General features: G+C 37.4%; 1 protein-coding gene across 2 annotated transcripts in view; it reads right to left on the bottom strand.

Moving 5' to 3' along the window:
• runx1 (RUNX family transcription factor 1) overlaps nucleotides 1-17,274 on the bottom strand; it is a 20,940-nt gene that overhangs the window by 1,348 nt on the left and 2,318 nt on the right. Inside the window, exons 1-6 of one of the 2 annotated variants that reach the window (XM_008430569.2) lie at nucleotides 15,146-15,436; nucleotides 12,015-12,166; nucleotides 11,818-11,928; nucleotides 9,051-9,207; nucleotides 5,419-5,523; nucleotides 1,531-1,737 (exon numbers count right to left, since the gene is read on the bottom strand). In XM_008430569.2, coding sequence (XP_008428791.1) covers nucleotides 1,531-1,737; nucleotides 5,419-5,523; nucleotides 9,051-9,207; nucleotides 11,818-11,928; nucleotides 12,015-12,166; nucleotides 15,146-15,173 — 760 coding nt within the window. In that variant the 5' untranslated portion in view covers nucleotides 15,174-15,436. Of the gene's footprint in view, nucleotides 1-1,530; nucleotides 1,738-5,418; nucleotides 5,524-9,050; nucleotides 9,208-11,817; nucleotides 11,929-12,014; nucleotides 12,167-15,145; nucleotides 15,437-17,274 lie in introns of those variants that run through there. The other variant, XM_017308042.1, reaches the window with a different exon arrangement.

Raw genomic sequence — 17,274 nt, 5'->3', positions numbered from 1 at the left:
TATATATTTTCCATCAACATGATGTCCATATCCCTAAGGATTAGCATCTTTAGCCACTAACTAAATATTAAAAATTTCATTGTGCTTTCGTTTGTGTACAATGACAATAAAAGGAATTCTGATTCTAACATCTACATAATGTTTGGACTCAAAGTGACTAAGGGTCATTTCATCAGTCAGTTTGAGTGCATGGCTCTCCTGAAAAGATATAATGTACCAAATATTGCATCAAACCACTCCTTATTAATTGTGTTTGTGATTGCACTCATTAATATTGTGACAATGACTTTGATTGGATATTGTACAGTGTTTCCTTCTCTGTGTTACTCCCACAATATTTGAATTTTTAACCATTTTCGGACTTCATTAGCCACTATTATTATACAGGCTTGAATTATAGCAGAATTCTACAAAAAATAGAGGTCTACAATTAGACTCTTATGCCATCTCTCCATCTGTGTATTCAGTGGGGAGGCTGTGTCTCAGAATGAAGAATAGTCATCTTGAAATCGAGAACTTGTTACCTTGACTGAATTTCATAATGTATTTATGGTCAAGCCACTTAAGTTGCTTTCTAATCTGGACTGTTTTTTTTTTTTTCGCCGCTACCATCTGGTTGGAAAAAAGCCCAAAATATTTATAACAACGTCTTAGCAGCAGAATCCCATGAAGGTGATCCAGAGAAATTTTTAGTCTTTCAAACACCTGAATAGCATACCTAAAGTATTATCCAAAAGATCCATAGATACAGTGGGCCCTCACTTATTTGCAGTTTAATATTCATGGATCCACCTATTTGCGGAAATTTAGACTTCTGTTGAATGTGACTCCAAATTATTTGCAGAAAATCTTCTTAATCACATTTTTTTGCAGAGCATATATGAAATAGTCAAAAGAAAATGCAGCTTGGGAAGCTGAAATAACTAGGCGTAATGTGACCTAATTTGCATTTGGCTGCCATTTGCAAAGCAGTCAATCCAGCCATTTTTATTTTCCTTGGCACTAATTGGCTGGTCTCCTCTGTAGCAGAGATAAGAAAAAACATGGATATTAGCTTCTGTGGAAGAGTTATGATGGTTTTCATTTGTGTGTATTAATGCACAATAAGGTATATTTGGTGTTTGAGTAATTGTATCAGGCAGTCACACACATTTTTATAGGAGGTCCCAAGTATTCACAGATTTAATCTATTTGGTTTTGGTCTCATCCCTGCAAACACCAGGGTCTGCATTCATTTGTGCTATTTTGTTTGGATTAAAGCACAATCAGGGTCACCCTGTAATCAGCACAATCGTCCTGATTACAGGGTAGTCACAGCAAATATTCTGGAAATTATAGTTGCTTTCAGATATCTTGGAGATCAATTGTGTAGAAGAAGCACCTCGTCATGCAGTCAGGAATAACACATTGGAAAAACCTTCAAACAAACAAATCTTTTATGGAAGTAGAATAACTTCAATCTGAATATTTTCAGATCCAGTCTTCAGTTTGATGAAGTGCTGCAGTTCACACTCAGTCTTACTGTCTTACCAGCTGTTAGTCCAGAGTGTGGAGGGCTGGAAAATGTTGCCGAAGTGAGGACTGCAGATTGGTGGCTGTTTGCAGATTGCTGATGATGATGATGATTATGAGGAGGCGTTACTCTGATAGAGCTCCTTCTCAGCTGTTCCAGCTCTGTAAGCCTCTCAGAGAAAGCCAGTGAGCCAGGTTTGACCTCGTCCAGCTTCTGACGATGACCTGGAGGCCAAAACATGAAGGTTCTCTTTTTAGATCGGTCAACAACACAAGTTTCACTTGTAATTTGACACAGTACTGATGTTTTTTCTTGATATAACCTGTAACTCTTTAAACATGCTAGTGATACAGCAATAATGCTGTGAAAAAATATAATTTAGTATATTTCAAACATACTTACATTTGTGTAGGTACATTTTAAGTATACTAAGTATTAAGTATACTACATATAAATATATACAAAATACACTAACAGCATGCTTGTACCAATTTTAAGATAACTTTAAATACACTTATAATTGTACCAAAATACACTTTTAAGAAATATATTAAATTAAAGTATACTTTAAGTGAACAAAATATGTATTTGCTCAAGTGAACCAATGAAACAACATGCTTTTAAAGATATTTCTGTATTTTAAAATATATCAAATATATCCTCAAAATAGATTTATTTTTTAATTTACTTGAAGCTTTAATTTACATCTCACTGTATACTTTAGGCTAATTAAGTATGCCTTTCTAGGTGCCTTAATATTTCACAATGTTGTTAAATTGGCAAAGAATAAAAGAAAATTAACAATCCTTATAGTGGAACTTAGTGTAATGTTTAACAAAGTAAATAATGTGTTAATGCCTCAAAACATCAAACAATGAAAGTTTAGTGACAGCGAAAAAATGTAAATGTAGCAGGTATTTTCAGTTTTACATCTCTCTGAATACGATCTATGTTGTTTTCAGCTACTTAACAAAAACACAAAAGCTATTTTTTACTTAATCCATTTTCAGATATATGATGTATTTGTGAACGACATTAGCTCCAGTTCACACTTCAGACCAGATGGTGGCGGTAATGCACACTTTCTTTTTTTTTCTTTTTTGAAAAGCGCCAAAGAAAAACAGCATCACCGTGAAGCCAGGGGAGGTAAGGCATGCTCTTTAAATTCGCCATTTTTACTCGCATAGTATTACCTTAAAAGTAGAGAGAACCTTGATAATAGTTAGTAGTTTTGGTAAATTCAAGCTGGTGACGTCCTAGACGACAACACAACTGGACAAGAACTGGATGGAAATGAAATGTGGGTCATGAAAGGAGCCCGAAGGTGCTAAGGCTGCTAACGTGTTGCTAGCTGGTGGTAAGTTTGCTTCAAAATACTTATTTTCTTCGTCTAATTATAAACAGTGCAGTACATATAGAAACAAACTTAAGTTTGATCAATTTTATTATTATTAATTATTACTATTATTATTATTAGTAATAATAATATCATATCATTCAACTTCAGGGTTATAACTGCTTGGAGGCTCTGCGTGTTGCGACTTAGTATAGATTTCTCCATAAACTTAACCTGGTTTTAATTAAGCTCAGTATGCCAAAGAGACTTCAATATTATGAGGCTGTTGTTTACAACTCGTTTGTCATTGTTTTTATCCTCATCATATTTTTGTAATAAGCATGATTTGATTTTAAAATAATTTGACTGAATTTATTCCCCTTGTTAATCTACCATTTCTCTTTCATGCATTTTATTCATTGTTGGCTTTCAGGGCCCAGTGATGGACTGGTGACCTGTCCATGGTGAACCCTGCCTCTCATCTGATGGCTGCTGGAGATGGGCACCACCAGCCCCCCTCACCACCCTGCMAGGATCAGTGTGTTCAGATCATGGATGGAAAGATTTTAAGGTAATTAGTCTCTCTTAAGTCCACACTTAAAACAACTTCATAGTTAATGCCAGGATCCACCGGCTCTAATATTTCTGACTACATTTTTCTATCAGTCAATCAAGGAAGGTACGTCAGGGTGAAAAGAGCGTAGAAAACATACGCTCGCTCTTCCTCCCTCCTTTCCCCCTGGGAAGAAGACACGTGAAGGGTAAAACTCCCTACATTTATCCCATTATGTGCGCGAGGTGAAGGAGCGTAAGGCGCGCTGAAGTGTAATGTCAGTTTGTCTGCAGTAATACTGGAATACTGTGACATTATATTAAAACATTACTCTGTCCTTGGTGAAATATTTTTCACATTTCCTCTAAAGTCTACATAATGTTTTATTGTGCTAATTTTCATGAGCATGTTGTCTGTAAAATTTTAATATGCTGACAATTTGTACAATTCTCTGATAGTATATTGGCAATGTACTCTTAAAAAATGTGAATATATTGAATACAAAATGTAATTTTTTTCACCTGGAAAGTGTGTTGTAATTGATCTTTCTGTGTTCTGTAGCCTGATGTTTGCAGTACTGTGGTGTCTAAGAAGCATTAATGTACAAAGTGGCAAAGCAGAATAATAAAAGACATTGATAAGAAACTGAAGAGTGTACTTCATTAACAATTATAATAAACCAAAAGTGCAATTGTTCCATACTGTAATTACACTACTAATATATAAAATATTTAATGTTTATATACTTAGAAGACATTCAAAATATATTTTAAATGTAATTTAATCACAAAAATAGTACACTTAAGATATACTAATCAGGCACGTTTATATTACATAAAAAGCTGTAAACTTGAAGCATACAAAGTATAACTTTAGTTGTTCCAATAAAGCACATAATAATACACTTAGTATACTTTAAACTGATTTTCTATGATTTAATTAGTAGTAAAATACACAAAATTAGTTGTTCCAAAATGACATACTTCAAGTAAAGTAATTTCCGCACCATAAGGCACCTAAAAACCTTCAATTTCCCCAAAAGCCGACAGTGCGCCTTATAATCCGGTGAGCCTTATATATGGACCAATATTGAGCCACAACAGGTCCAGCAACCACGGTAAGCAGCCGCCGACTTCATTTTCGCCCGTAGAAGAAGAAGTGCGCGGTGCATGCTGGGATAGTTGTCAGAACTGTGGTTTGTTAATAAAGTTTGGGGGGGGTTGAGAGACAGAGACTGCGGCGGCGGCAGCGTGTCGGTTGGTCTGTGTTACCCAGAAGGCAGTTGGGCACAATATCGCAACACCAACACCGTGAGTGAAACAATGACTGGGACAGCCTAGTATATAAAGTACTGGAGGACCACTTCTTTATTATTACACATCCACATTTGTAGAGAACGGACGGGACGGGTAGCAACCGTAACTGTAGAGTCTATGCGCCTTATAATGAGGTGCGCCTTATATATGAAAGCGTTTTAAAATAGGCCATTCATTTAAGGTGCGTCTTATAGTGCGGAAAATACAGTATTTTAAGTTGACAATGTGAGTGAAAATTATACAGCAATATGTGCTTCTTCAATAGATCAGGACAGTTTTATTGTATTTTTGTGAAATATAGTATTAAATGCAGTATTTAAACACTCATCAAACACCAAATGTCTTAATTTTAGGAGATCGGTGATCTGCTGATACTTTCACGTGAAGCTGAACCTGTTCCCCGATCTTGTCTAACTCAGCAAAGGTCAAATAATCAACCGCTGTCCTCTGAGAGGTTTGACTGACAGACCGGCCCACCAGATCATATCTGCACGTTTGCAGTTAACTGTAGTCACCCTACTGTTGTGAACTCAGCAACTTTCTTGACATATTTAGTGACATTATGGATTAAAAAAAGGGTATTGGCCAAAATCGAATCGACAGGCCAGGCTTTTTAAAGATTGGTGACTGGCGATTGGCCAAAAAACTGCGATTGATGCACCCCTACTCCGATACATTTATGCAAGTAAGAGTGACTCACGTCGTGGCTCTCTGGGACCATCCACTGTGATTTTGATAGCTCTTTGATATGTAGCCACTTGGGGAGGGTTGGTGAACACCGTGATCGTCAAAGTGAAGCTTTTTCCTAAAGAGGACAAACAAGGAAACCATGGGGAAAGAGTAGAGACAGGAAAGGATTAGTTCCTTTAGATTTGGTATCCACTTGTATGTAACCAGGTTCGGTAATTACAAATGCATGTCATACATTTTAGAATTGAAGTTATTCATGAACACGGTTACAAGCTACAGTATACATGCAGACGCACTGTAGGATTACAAAACAGCTTCAGAGCTTCATGTTTTATTTCAACTCCATGAGCAAATTTAATAATGGCCACAAGGTGGCACCTAAAAAGTCTATTCCTCAATTTAGTCATTTATTGTACACTATACTCTTAACACAGTACATACTGCACATTCATTACTGTACAGAAACCAATCCATAGGAATATAAAAATGTAATTTGGAAAAACTAGGAGTTCATTCAGAGTTTATATAGAGAGGAAGATAAATAACTGCCAAAGCCATTGTGTCTGATTTTTGGAGGAGATGAACTGAGCTGTCTTTGGCTTAGTGCTCAGATATTGCAAAACAAAAATAATAAGTGTTCTGTTTAAAAGAGGAACTATAAGAAAGACTGAAAACTTGTCACAAATGACACACACAGACTAGTGTAGCATTGAGTACATTAAGAACTTTGTGGATTTCATTAACTTTTTTTTTACAAAAACTGAGTTAATTCTTTATTTTAAGGAATTGTACATTTTAGGTGAGCAAACCAAGCTCAAAAGGTTGTTAAGTGTTTATGATTTGTTATGAAGAAAATGTATCAAACTATAACAAACTTCTCTATTTGTTGATGTAAAACTTTTCATCCACAGCGCTTAAAGGTTTTCACATTTTGTCACATTAAAACTTCAAACATTGAAATATTTGTATGCTACATGCTTTTTAAGTATATATACTGTATATACACTGCTAAAAAAAATAAAGGGAACACTTAAACAACACAATATAACTCCAAGTAAATCAAACTTCTGTGAAATCAAACTGTCCACTTAGGAAGCAACACTGATTGACAATCAGTTTCTCCTGCTGTTGTGCAAATGGAATAGACAACAGATGGAAATTATTGGCAATTAGCAAGACACACTCAATAAAGGAGTGGTTCTGCATGTGGGGACCACAGACCACTTCTCAGTACCTATGCTGTCTGGCTGATGTTTTGGTBAGTTTYGAATGTTGGTGSTGCTTTCACACTCGTGGTAGCATGAGACGGACTCTACAACCCACACAAGTGGCTCAGGTAGTGCAGCTCATCCAGGATGGCACATCAATGCGAGCTGTGGCAAGAAGGTTTGCTGTGTCTGTCAGCGTAGTGTCCAGAGGCTGGAGGCGCTACCAGGAGACAGGCCAGTACACCAGGAGACGAGGAGGAGGCCGTAGGAGGGCAACAACCCAGCAGCAGGACCGCTACACCTCCGCCTTTGTGAAAGAAGGAACAGGAGGAGCACTGCCAGAGCCCTCAAAATGACCTCCAGCAGGCCACAAATGTGCATGTGTCTGCACAAACGGTTAGAAACCGACTCCATGAGGATGGTATGAGGGACCGACGTCCAGATGGGGGTTGTGCTCACAGCCCAACACCGTGCAGGACGCTTGGCATTTGCCAGAGAACACCAAGATTGGCAAATTCGCCACTGGCGCCTTGTGCTCTTCACAGATGAAAGCAGGTTCACACTGAGCACATGTGACAGACGTGACAGAGTCTGGAGACGCCGTGGAGAGCGGTCTGCTGCCTGCAACATCCTTCAGCACGACCGGTTTGGCAGTGGGTCAGTAATGGTGTGGGGTGGCATTTCTTTGGAGGGCCGCACAGCCCTCCATGTGCTCACCAGAGGTAGCCTGACTGCCATTAGGTACCGAGATGAGATCATCAGACCCCTTGTGAGACCATATGCTGGTGCGGTTGGCCCTGGGTTCCTCCTAATGCAGGACAATGCTAGACCTCATGTGGCTGGAGTGTGTCAGCAGTTCCTGCAAGATGAAGGCATTGAAGCTATGGACTGGCCCGCCCGTTCCCCAGACCTGAATCCGATTGAGCACATCTGGGACATCATGTCTCGCTCCATCCACCAACGTCACGTTGCACCAGAGACTGTCCAGGAGTTGGCGGATGCTTTAGTCCAGGTCTGGGAGGAGATCCCTCAGGAGACCATCCGCCACCTCATCAGGAGCATGTCCAGGCGTTGTAGGGAGGTCATACAGGCACGTGGAGGCCACACACAATACTGAGCCTCATTTTGACTTGTTTTAAGGACATTACATTAAAGTTGGATCAGCCTGTAGTGTGTTTTTTCACTTTAATTTTGTGTGTGGCTCCAAATCCAGGCCTCCATTGGTTAATAAATTTGATTTCCATTGATGATTTTTGTGTGATTTTGTTGTCAGCACATTCAACTTTGTACAGAACAAAGTATTCAATGAGAATATTTCATTTATTCAGATCTAGGATGTGTTATTTGAGTGTTCCCTTTATTTTTTGGAGCAGTGTGTGTATATATATATATACATATGTGTATATATATATATATATATATATATATACATGAAAGCTTAAAATATGATTTACAGAGTACAATTAGGGAGCCTTCTGAAGCCAATTACTTGGACTTAAAGACAATACAAATGCACATCACTTATATTATATTTATTTGTACATAATATTTAAGACCATAAATGATTTTTTTCTTCTATTTTGTGTTGGTCCCATTAAATCCCAATAAAATCTGAAATTTTTACAACACAGCCCGAGTTCAGGAATACCAAAATGTCAGAATTCCACAATCAGGTAATGATTTTGCTACATGTCAGAATCACATTTTGCTGTTCAACCACCTGCAGCAGCTCTGTTTTCAAGTGATTTGCAGTTGTGAAGTGATACAGACATCCAGATCTTAAACTCATATATTTGTGGCACTGTAGTAAAGCTGGGAATTCGCCCACCTCAATGTTGCTTTTAACTAAAAGTGCATTAATGTTTTTTGTTTTCTGCAGCACTGTGAAATCCCTCAACAAAGTTCTGACAGTTGTGTCTATATTTTCAACAGGGCAAAAGACTAAGCACAGTTTTCATCCATCCATCCATTTTCTTTACACTCTTGTCCCTCAGTGGGTCAGGAGGTGCTGCTGCCTCTCCAGCTAACGTTCCGGGCGAGAGGCGGGGTCACACTGGACAGTCTGTCGCAGAGCACAGCTTTCAACATTCCTAAATGTGTGGAAGTGCAGAAGGAATTTGTGCACACAGGAGTCCTGTTTTAAATAGATAGGAAGGGACATTTGCCTACGGCTGATTTAGAGTAACTGTGGTCCAGTGTTTCCGTTAGAGACAGAAATGGGGAGGGCGTGGCTTGGCAGAGTCAGGTTGATACTAAATGAAATGCTAGGAGGAAGTTGAATGAATGCTGTTCTTATTCACATGTACTTCCCCTATTTTATCCATTCAGCACTAAGTGCCTGTTCAAAACATGTCCATTAAAATTCAACCATAGTGAGACAAGAAGAACCACAGACTCTCCATAGTATTTCACGTTCTGTGTCATGTATCCATACCTCTCCCACTGCGGCCGACAAATCGCAGGTCATTGAATCGAGCCACTTGATTCTTGATGACCGCGGTGGCATTGCGAAGCTCTGCTGAATAGTTCTCATCGTTTCCAGCCATCACAGTTACCAAAGTGCCATCAGGAATATCGCCCAGGGTCACTAACTGGACAAACATCAAACAAAATTATGACAGTCCAGAAACTTTTGTCTTGTTAGACCCTAATACAAAATAAAATGAAATTATTTTTAGCTTTATATACAATTGTATTCTACTTATTAGGAAATTGATAAAAGTTCTGAAAGTTAAAACTTAAAGGTTAACATTATAATGTCATTAATGAAACCTTTGGTTCTTATTGTTCACACATTATCTGCTTAAATGTATCACACCATTTAGACAGACACTTGAGTTCTGCAGGTCCTACTTGGTACAGACTGACACATCTATAAGTCATCCAGTATTAAAGGGGAGTACTTTCCAGAGTGCCGTTGTATATCACAATCAAGTAACAATGTTAACTTCATCTCTTTGAAAAAATGCTATGCATATCGACAGTCATTTAAAAGAAATTTTAATGCCTTGAAATTTGGTCTTTATTACTTTAAAAACTGCTCTTCATGAAGTCATCACAAAATGGCTCCTCAATTAACCCTGTAATTAGAGGGTTAATATTAATCCTCTGTGTTGGTCTGTCATAGTGTCTGTCACACCGACACAAAGCAATGCATAATTGTGAAGAGGATGGAAAATAACGATGTAGCAAAACAACAGCCAACAGGATTGTGGTAACTCTGGAGGAACTGCAGAGAATTACCGCTCAGATGGAGAAATGGCAAACATGTGGAGGAGGGTGCTATGATCAGATGGGATCAAAATTGAATTGTTGACAACATGTAAAGAAAAACTAACACTTTTCATCACCCTGAATATCCCAGCACAGTGAGGGAAGCTGGTCAGAGTTGACAGGAGGATGGATGGGGCTAAATCCAGTAAAAACTTGAAAGAAAAAAGATTACAGGCTGTTGAACACATCCAGCACCTTCCAGCAGGACAACAGATGTTTATGATAAACAGATTCAAGTGTTACAATGGCCTAGCCAAAGTCCAGCCAAATTAATTGACTGATCAAACTTTTTTTATAGAGCACTTTTCATACAATCACACATTCACAATGACGCACTGCTTTGGGCCATTTTATCACATCCTGAAATCAATTAAGGTTTGTAGTTTGGATGGGACAAAATCCAAAAAAGCTAATGGGTGTGAATACTTTAGAAAATTTAAAACCAGGGGTTTAGAATCCATTCTTCTCCTTAACACCTGCTGTTATTGAGGCCCAGCAAGGCTTATTTCCATAAAAACGCTAATCTACCATTACTGTGCAAATGTCCGGGATAGATATAGTACTATGGATGGTTTCTCTTCTCACACGGAGCTCTCTAAGCAAACAGCTGCAACCTGTGTTGACTGACAAGCTGCCATTAATCTGTGAGTTAAACATTGATTGTACTGTACTTCAATGATCACATGTTGATGTTTGCATTATGAGTTGTCAAAAAAATAAACAAGGGCAGTAAAAGATTGAAAAATCAAGCAAAAAAGAAAATGCAGCAAAATTTTGAATGTGCAGATTTCTGTCGAAAAAAATATGACATACCTGTCTGCACATCCATCATGTTTGTGCTATAACATACTTTTAGATGGCCGCTTTTATGGGTGTGCATGAAATGTGCATTATATGTGCATTACATCCATTTTCAGTAAGACGTAGCTACAGCCACTCATTATGCTTCATAATGATGCATTATGTTCCAAATTCACAAACAAGCAGAGAAATGCATGTGGGAAGACTAATGCATAAAACTCAATAAATCAATCTGCTGTGTTCTGCAGCTTGGAGATGCTGTTCAGAGTCTGAAAGAGGAGAAAAGCTTCCTACCATTCATTCACATGTGACTGAACCCTGGAAACAAAACACCAGAATGCTGGGAACCAATGAAAAGAATGAAATGCTCATATAGGACTAAAATGTTGAAATACTGATAAAAAAAATGTTTGGAGATATTAGCACTTTTTATTAGCAGTAAATTATATTAATATATTTCTGCTAAATATTACAGTCCATAAATTTAGTCCTGAAAAAAGAAGACTAAATATTGTAAACACAGTTCAATAAAAATGTAATCGTTCATAAACAGTTTTTCAGTTGATGTTTATGTTAATGAATGTACAGTGGATACCCGGTTAGAGATCTCCTCTAAAACAATAACTGCCTATTTTAATAGTTCAAACACTAAATATACCTTAATGTTGTAGAAACAATGGAAACCACCTTAGCACTGCAGCTAATAAAGTTAACATTCACAGTCTTCCTTCTCTCCATTGGAGGGGTACAGACATTTCTAGCTTCCCAAACTTTCAAATATTTTAAATAGTACTGAATGACAAAAGCCTCAAACTGAACTGTAAGGATTTTAACATATGAACTTCAGGTTGGAGAGTTACTGTAAGGGCAAAAAGCAAAGGCTCCAGTGCAAATACATGTCAGTGAGGGTTTATTCTGGCTGATCCAAACCCCAGCAACTAAATCTACATTTCCCTTCTTATAACCTTTGAAAGCAACAACTCTGTTCACACACTTATTCAACAAAATAAGTGTGTGAACACTTATTATTAGGAGTATTAGGAACACACATGCAAAATAGTCACAAACACACACTTATATATATATATATATATATGCAGTGCCAATCAAAAATGTTTAGTACACACCTTAAAAGCAATGGGAAGAGTCTTGTTACACCTCCAGTGAGTGGGCAGGACAGAGCAGAGGAAATTTGGGCTGTCAGTTTTTACCAGCTCTCCTGGATGATCAGAAATCACCTACAAAGATAAAAAAAGGGCATCACATTTTTTGCTTTCAATTATAAATCAAAGCACTTCAATTATTGAAGAGTTTGTTGCTGTACTTCAGCCATGCCGTGGTCCGCTATGCGGAACTTGCCCATCACGGCGGCCCCTCCACCAGCCTCCTGGGCTCCTAGAGGCAAAGCCTCGGCCATTTTCCCCCCCGAGGCAAGAGAGGTGGAGGGGGGAGTGTATCGCCTGCCAGGGGCTGGATCTGGGAGAAAGTGAACATGGTCTCATGAGTCATACTACAGATATACACATACAATAATATTGAAAACAAATATATTCTTTAAAAAAGTGATTTAAAAAAAAATTATTTAAAACATTTAGCTAAAACTTTCATTTTTCTATTAATTTAAAAATCACTGAATTTTAGATGGTATGAATCTGAGTTCAACTGAATTCATCTTATTTATGTAGTGCCATTTCACAACAAATGTCGTCTGAAGGCACATTACAAAAAATACATTTCAGTTCAGCCACACACATTCCACTTGATCCTAATTATCAAACAGTGAATTAGGTGCAGTTTATTATTCAAAATCAATTATTGACTTGGAGCATTCACTCCTCCTGGACGAGCACGTCGTGACAGTAGACAATCTCTTGCACTGTCGTTGACTTTACAACAATCCCTCAGCAGTAAAGTGCATGTAGCGACAGAGAAAGGAAAAAGACTCCATTATCAGGAAGAAACCTGGAGCAGAACCAGAACCCGGCCCAGTACGAGCGGCCGTCTGCTACGACTGACTGGGGGTTTGAGAAGAAGGAGCAGGTACACCAAAAATGCAGGAGTACTTTCTATGTTAATGACATGCAACAAGTTAACAGCAGGAGAGGGAGTGAATGTAGTTGGTGACAACATTGGAACCCCTTTAAAGACGCCTGAAAAGTTATTATCATCTTTTATTGCAGAATCATAACCTCAGAATATTTAAATATCCCATGTTAATACTTTTTTAAAACAAAAAGAACTTTTCTCAGTCTCAAATATCAACATGCTTTTATTTTTTCCAATAAATGTAACTGAAGGACTTTTATCATTCAAACTATTTTGGGTTGACAAACTATTACGGAGCAATTCACAATTCCCTGTTTGCCAAGGAGAGTGAATATGGTGCAACATAGATCCATATTACGAACGCCATTTAGGAAAATGTAGGAATATTTGCAGGAAAACATTAACTCGCCTAAATTTGCTCATATCTATAGTGAGAGCTATAAAAACTAACTAACTGGATGAAGACCCACAGTTAAACTAAATGATTCATAACCCTGGCAAATTTTTAAAAATGTTTTTTCATTATAAAAAAATGAAGTACAAGTATCATATATATATATTTTTTTTTACATTTCTTTGAGAATGGCATGCTTCATTTTTGTTTTGTTTTTTTCCTCAGCAATGAAGGAAAAATAGTTTTTGGGATTCCAACTGCTGAGCAGCTTTCTCAATTATTTGTACAATCTGTCTGGTGATAAGCTCCAGGTCTTTGGGTTTGGAAGGCCTCATGACCATAACCCTAATCTTTAGCTCTATGTCAGGACTGGGCTGCTATGAATCTTTTTCAGCTAAACCACAAATTTAACTTGCCACCATTTACAATAAGCAGGTGCAGGCGGCAAATCTGTGGCGGTTATATAAAACGATGGGCTTTTGCATTTATTTAAAAAAACTGAGTCTTTGGGTTAGGGTTAGTGTAGTTTTTGACCAAGCTCCAATGAAGTGTGTGTGATCAAGGAACTAAAGGAAAAGGAAGTATATGTTCATGATCAAAATCTCATAGGACAAGCAAAAATAGCACTTAATTTAAGAAAATATACTTGAAATGCTTTCAGAAATCCCAACATTTCTAAAGATTTAGTCGCGTACAGAATAAGTTTTAAAGTGCGAGAAGAGTTTGAGACTTTTAAAATGTTGGAATCAGAGCAGAAGAAAGAAAAGTCGCACAGATAAATTCCAGACTTCAGCCGCAGAACAGACCCAGGCTGTAAATATGAAACATTTCTACTGAAATGTGTTTGCATGCAGCAGTAATATTTCCCTTCACTTTCACTTTTAAATTATTTCCAGTAAAATGTAATAGTAATACTGCAGGTCTTGTGCTTTAAGCATTTAAGCAGCAGTTTTCTTATTAAAGGCAAATTGCAGCCCCTCCTGCAGATTTTTGCTTCTGCATATGTCTTAATTGTTCATGCTATTGTGGCAACAAGAAATATTGTTTCTACACACAGTTCTGCAGTTTTTAACACATTCTGCTCATCAGATGTGGAAGAGGATGTTTCAGTGGAATTACGTTTTGATTTGAAGTGTGGCTGCTTTATTTTTTTCGACATGAACTAATTTTGATTGACTGAATTTCAATCAGGACTCATCAAATACTAATTACAATATATCCTCATTACATAATGTCTCCAGTAATATTTAAAAAATGCCTAAGTCATCTGTATAGTCCAAACATGATTGCATGTTGTTTACAGAGGGAAAAGCATTTTTTTAAAATATGGCTAATTTTCTATAGTGTACATGTATGAGAACAAATACCTTTAAAAATGATTAGTAGAAACTCAAACTTTGAGTTCCCAGAATAACTCAAATTTTTATATTATGCTAATAATCATGGTATAGAATTTTCTGCTTCATTATCCAGGCTTGGATTAACTCTGCAGATCTAAAAGCATTGCATAAATAAATACAGATTTTAATTCATCAAAAAGGTACACAAAATAAAATGCAAATTTTATATGCATTTTTTTTTACATCTGCATTAAACTTTCAGAATTCAACCATCAAGTTGCGTTTACTTTGAATCTGCGGGACAACTTGAGATACTTTCAGAACCTAATAATTTCATTAAAAAAACTGAAATATGTGAGGACAGTAAAGAGAAAAGTGACTTTTCATCCTCTACCAGAGCGTTATGAACAGAAACAGAATTTCTTGAGCCGCTGCCGTCCTGAACCGAGCCTGGATCGTTTTTCAGGTTTAAAATTTGATTTCTGGACTCAAAAACACAAAAGTGAAGTTTATTGTTTCTGTTTTTTCTAGCCTGGACTGATGAAGTCATAAAAACACGTCCAGTGTTTTGCGAGTGGTCAGTGATGGTTATGAGGGTGTTCGCTGCCCAGCGGGCGGCTGAAGGCCTACCGTACCGAACCGAACCGAACCGAACCAAACCGAACCGAACCGTACCGTATTTTGCATCCCACAGAAACACCATCTGTGCGCCTCGGTGCCAGCAGCGCGACCTCAGAGCTCTCCAGACCTTCGCCTGCAGCCCCGCAGTTCCTCCACAGCACTCGGTACTTTTTCAGATCTGCAGAGGTTCTGGTTCTTATTTCTGGTTTGAGGGTAAAATCCCAGACGCACCGGATGCGCGAGACTACAAGCCCAAAGTGGCTCAGCTCTCCAAAGCAGAAAGTGGTTTGTTCAGATCTGAGATCGATTTGAGAAAAAAATGTCGAGCAGCTGCTGTGGAGCAGAAACTGGGCAACAACTAGGAAGTGAAAGGAGAAGTTAGATAGAAAAAGGAGATGTGCGGGTGTGAAGCAGCTGCTCTCTCTCTCTCTCTCTCTCTCTCTCTCTCTCTCTCTCTCTCTCTCTCTCTCTCTCCGGCCTTTTCAGTCTCTTCAACACATGAATGGCCATCCTGATGGAGACAACAAGCTTTTACCGGCATAGAGCACTATTTGCATACTGACAGCATGGCTCAGGTATTAACCAATTAGGAGGCTCATCACAGGGTTCGGCTTAATTCAACTGACCAATGAGCGTCTCGTCCGCCCGAAACAGTTAATTTCGAACCCTAGAAAATGAAAAGCGTTTTGAAAGTCAGAAATGACTACAGTGAAGTTCACTGGAGCCAGAACGTGACCGTCACAGTGACCAGAAACAAAACGACGTGCTTGATAGAGCTGCGCGTCAACGGCACACCTTCAGTACTGTACGTGTCCAGCAGGGGGCAGCAGTTCATGCACAATTTGACGAAAGGAACGGCTGAAAGAAATGATTTTAACAAATTCAGTCCGTAAGAATTACAATTCTCTATATCCTTACTCGTATTATTTATTTATTTATTTATTTATTTATTTATTTATTTATTTATTTATAAAACTATTTAGGAATCTTCAACATTAAATCATGTGATAAAAGTATTTTTTCTCAACCAAGGCACAGATAAATATCTAATCTATATAAATATATCCGTCTTTATATTTATGATCTAATTCCAACATAATGGAATTAATATCTAAATTATCTTTTTTTAAGTTATTATTCATTTCCAAATAATTTATACATATTTTAATGTTTTTATGGCTCAAGTATCCTCTTTCTGCAACTATAATGTTCTAAAATTCAGCATTTAAATGGCAACATGGGATAACTTGTAAATATTTTATTGTACTTTATTTCTAACACAAATTTCCTAGATAAACTGTCATCTATGGGCCTCAGAGCAACAGACTGGAAAATATAGAAATATAGATGATTTTTGATTAGTTTGTAAAGTAGTTCATGGCTATTTTTTTATTTGGGGTGTAAATGCCATCAATAAAAATACCAATAAATTGTAGAAAACAAATATTTTCATCCCTCTCATGTTTGTCCTTGACAATAACAGAAGCATTTTATTCAAATCTTTCTATGGATTTTTTTGCTAGGAAGGAATCTGACGTTATTGCACGGTTGGAAGAAATGTTGATATATTACACCTCATATGCATGCTGTTATAGTTTTAGATAAAGGCCACACTGTCTTTGGATCTTCTGTCTGTAGCCACAGGGTGGACTATTCAAAATCTAAATTCTTCATCTCATAGGCTTAGATGAACATGACATGAATAGCTATTGCAAATATTCATATTTCTATTTTTCCTTAATTAGTTGTTTAATATGTTAAGTAGCAAAATAAATAACAACCGTTAACAAATTAACTAATACTCATACTTTCCAAAAGGGTTTGCTAAATTAGTTACACGTTCCAGGCACAAACCTTAATGTACATCATTTCATAAATCAGCAAAAAGAAGTTCTTCATAATAAAGATTTAATACATTCTTTTGAAAGCGGCTTCATTTCAGTCGGTGAACATCAGTTTTTAAGTATTGCCATAGATTTTCAGTTGGATTTTGGTTCAGAATTATAATTCAAACATCTAAAATCTAAACCAGGGCTGCGAAACTTTTAGATGCGTCTCGACTTCATCACACCCGAGTCAAATAATGCAGTTATTAGCAGGACTTTGGAGAACTTGACTGCACTCAGGATATGATTCAGCTATTTAATTGAAAAGTGTGTTTGATCAGAGAGCCAGAGAGACTG

This window comes from Poecilia reticulata, linkage group LG2 (genome assembly GCF_000633615.1).
Source record: "Poecilia reticulata strain Guanapo linkage group LG2, Guppy_female_1.0+MT, whole genome shotgun sequence".
NCBI lineage: Eukaryota > Metazoa > Chordata > Actinopteri > Cyprinodontiformes > Poeciliidae > Poecilia > Poecilia reticulata.
Note: the sequence above shows the minus strand (reverse complement) of the source record. Positions and strands in the feature narration are given on the sequence as shown.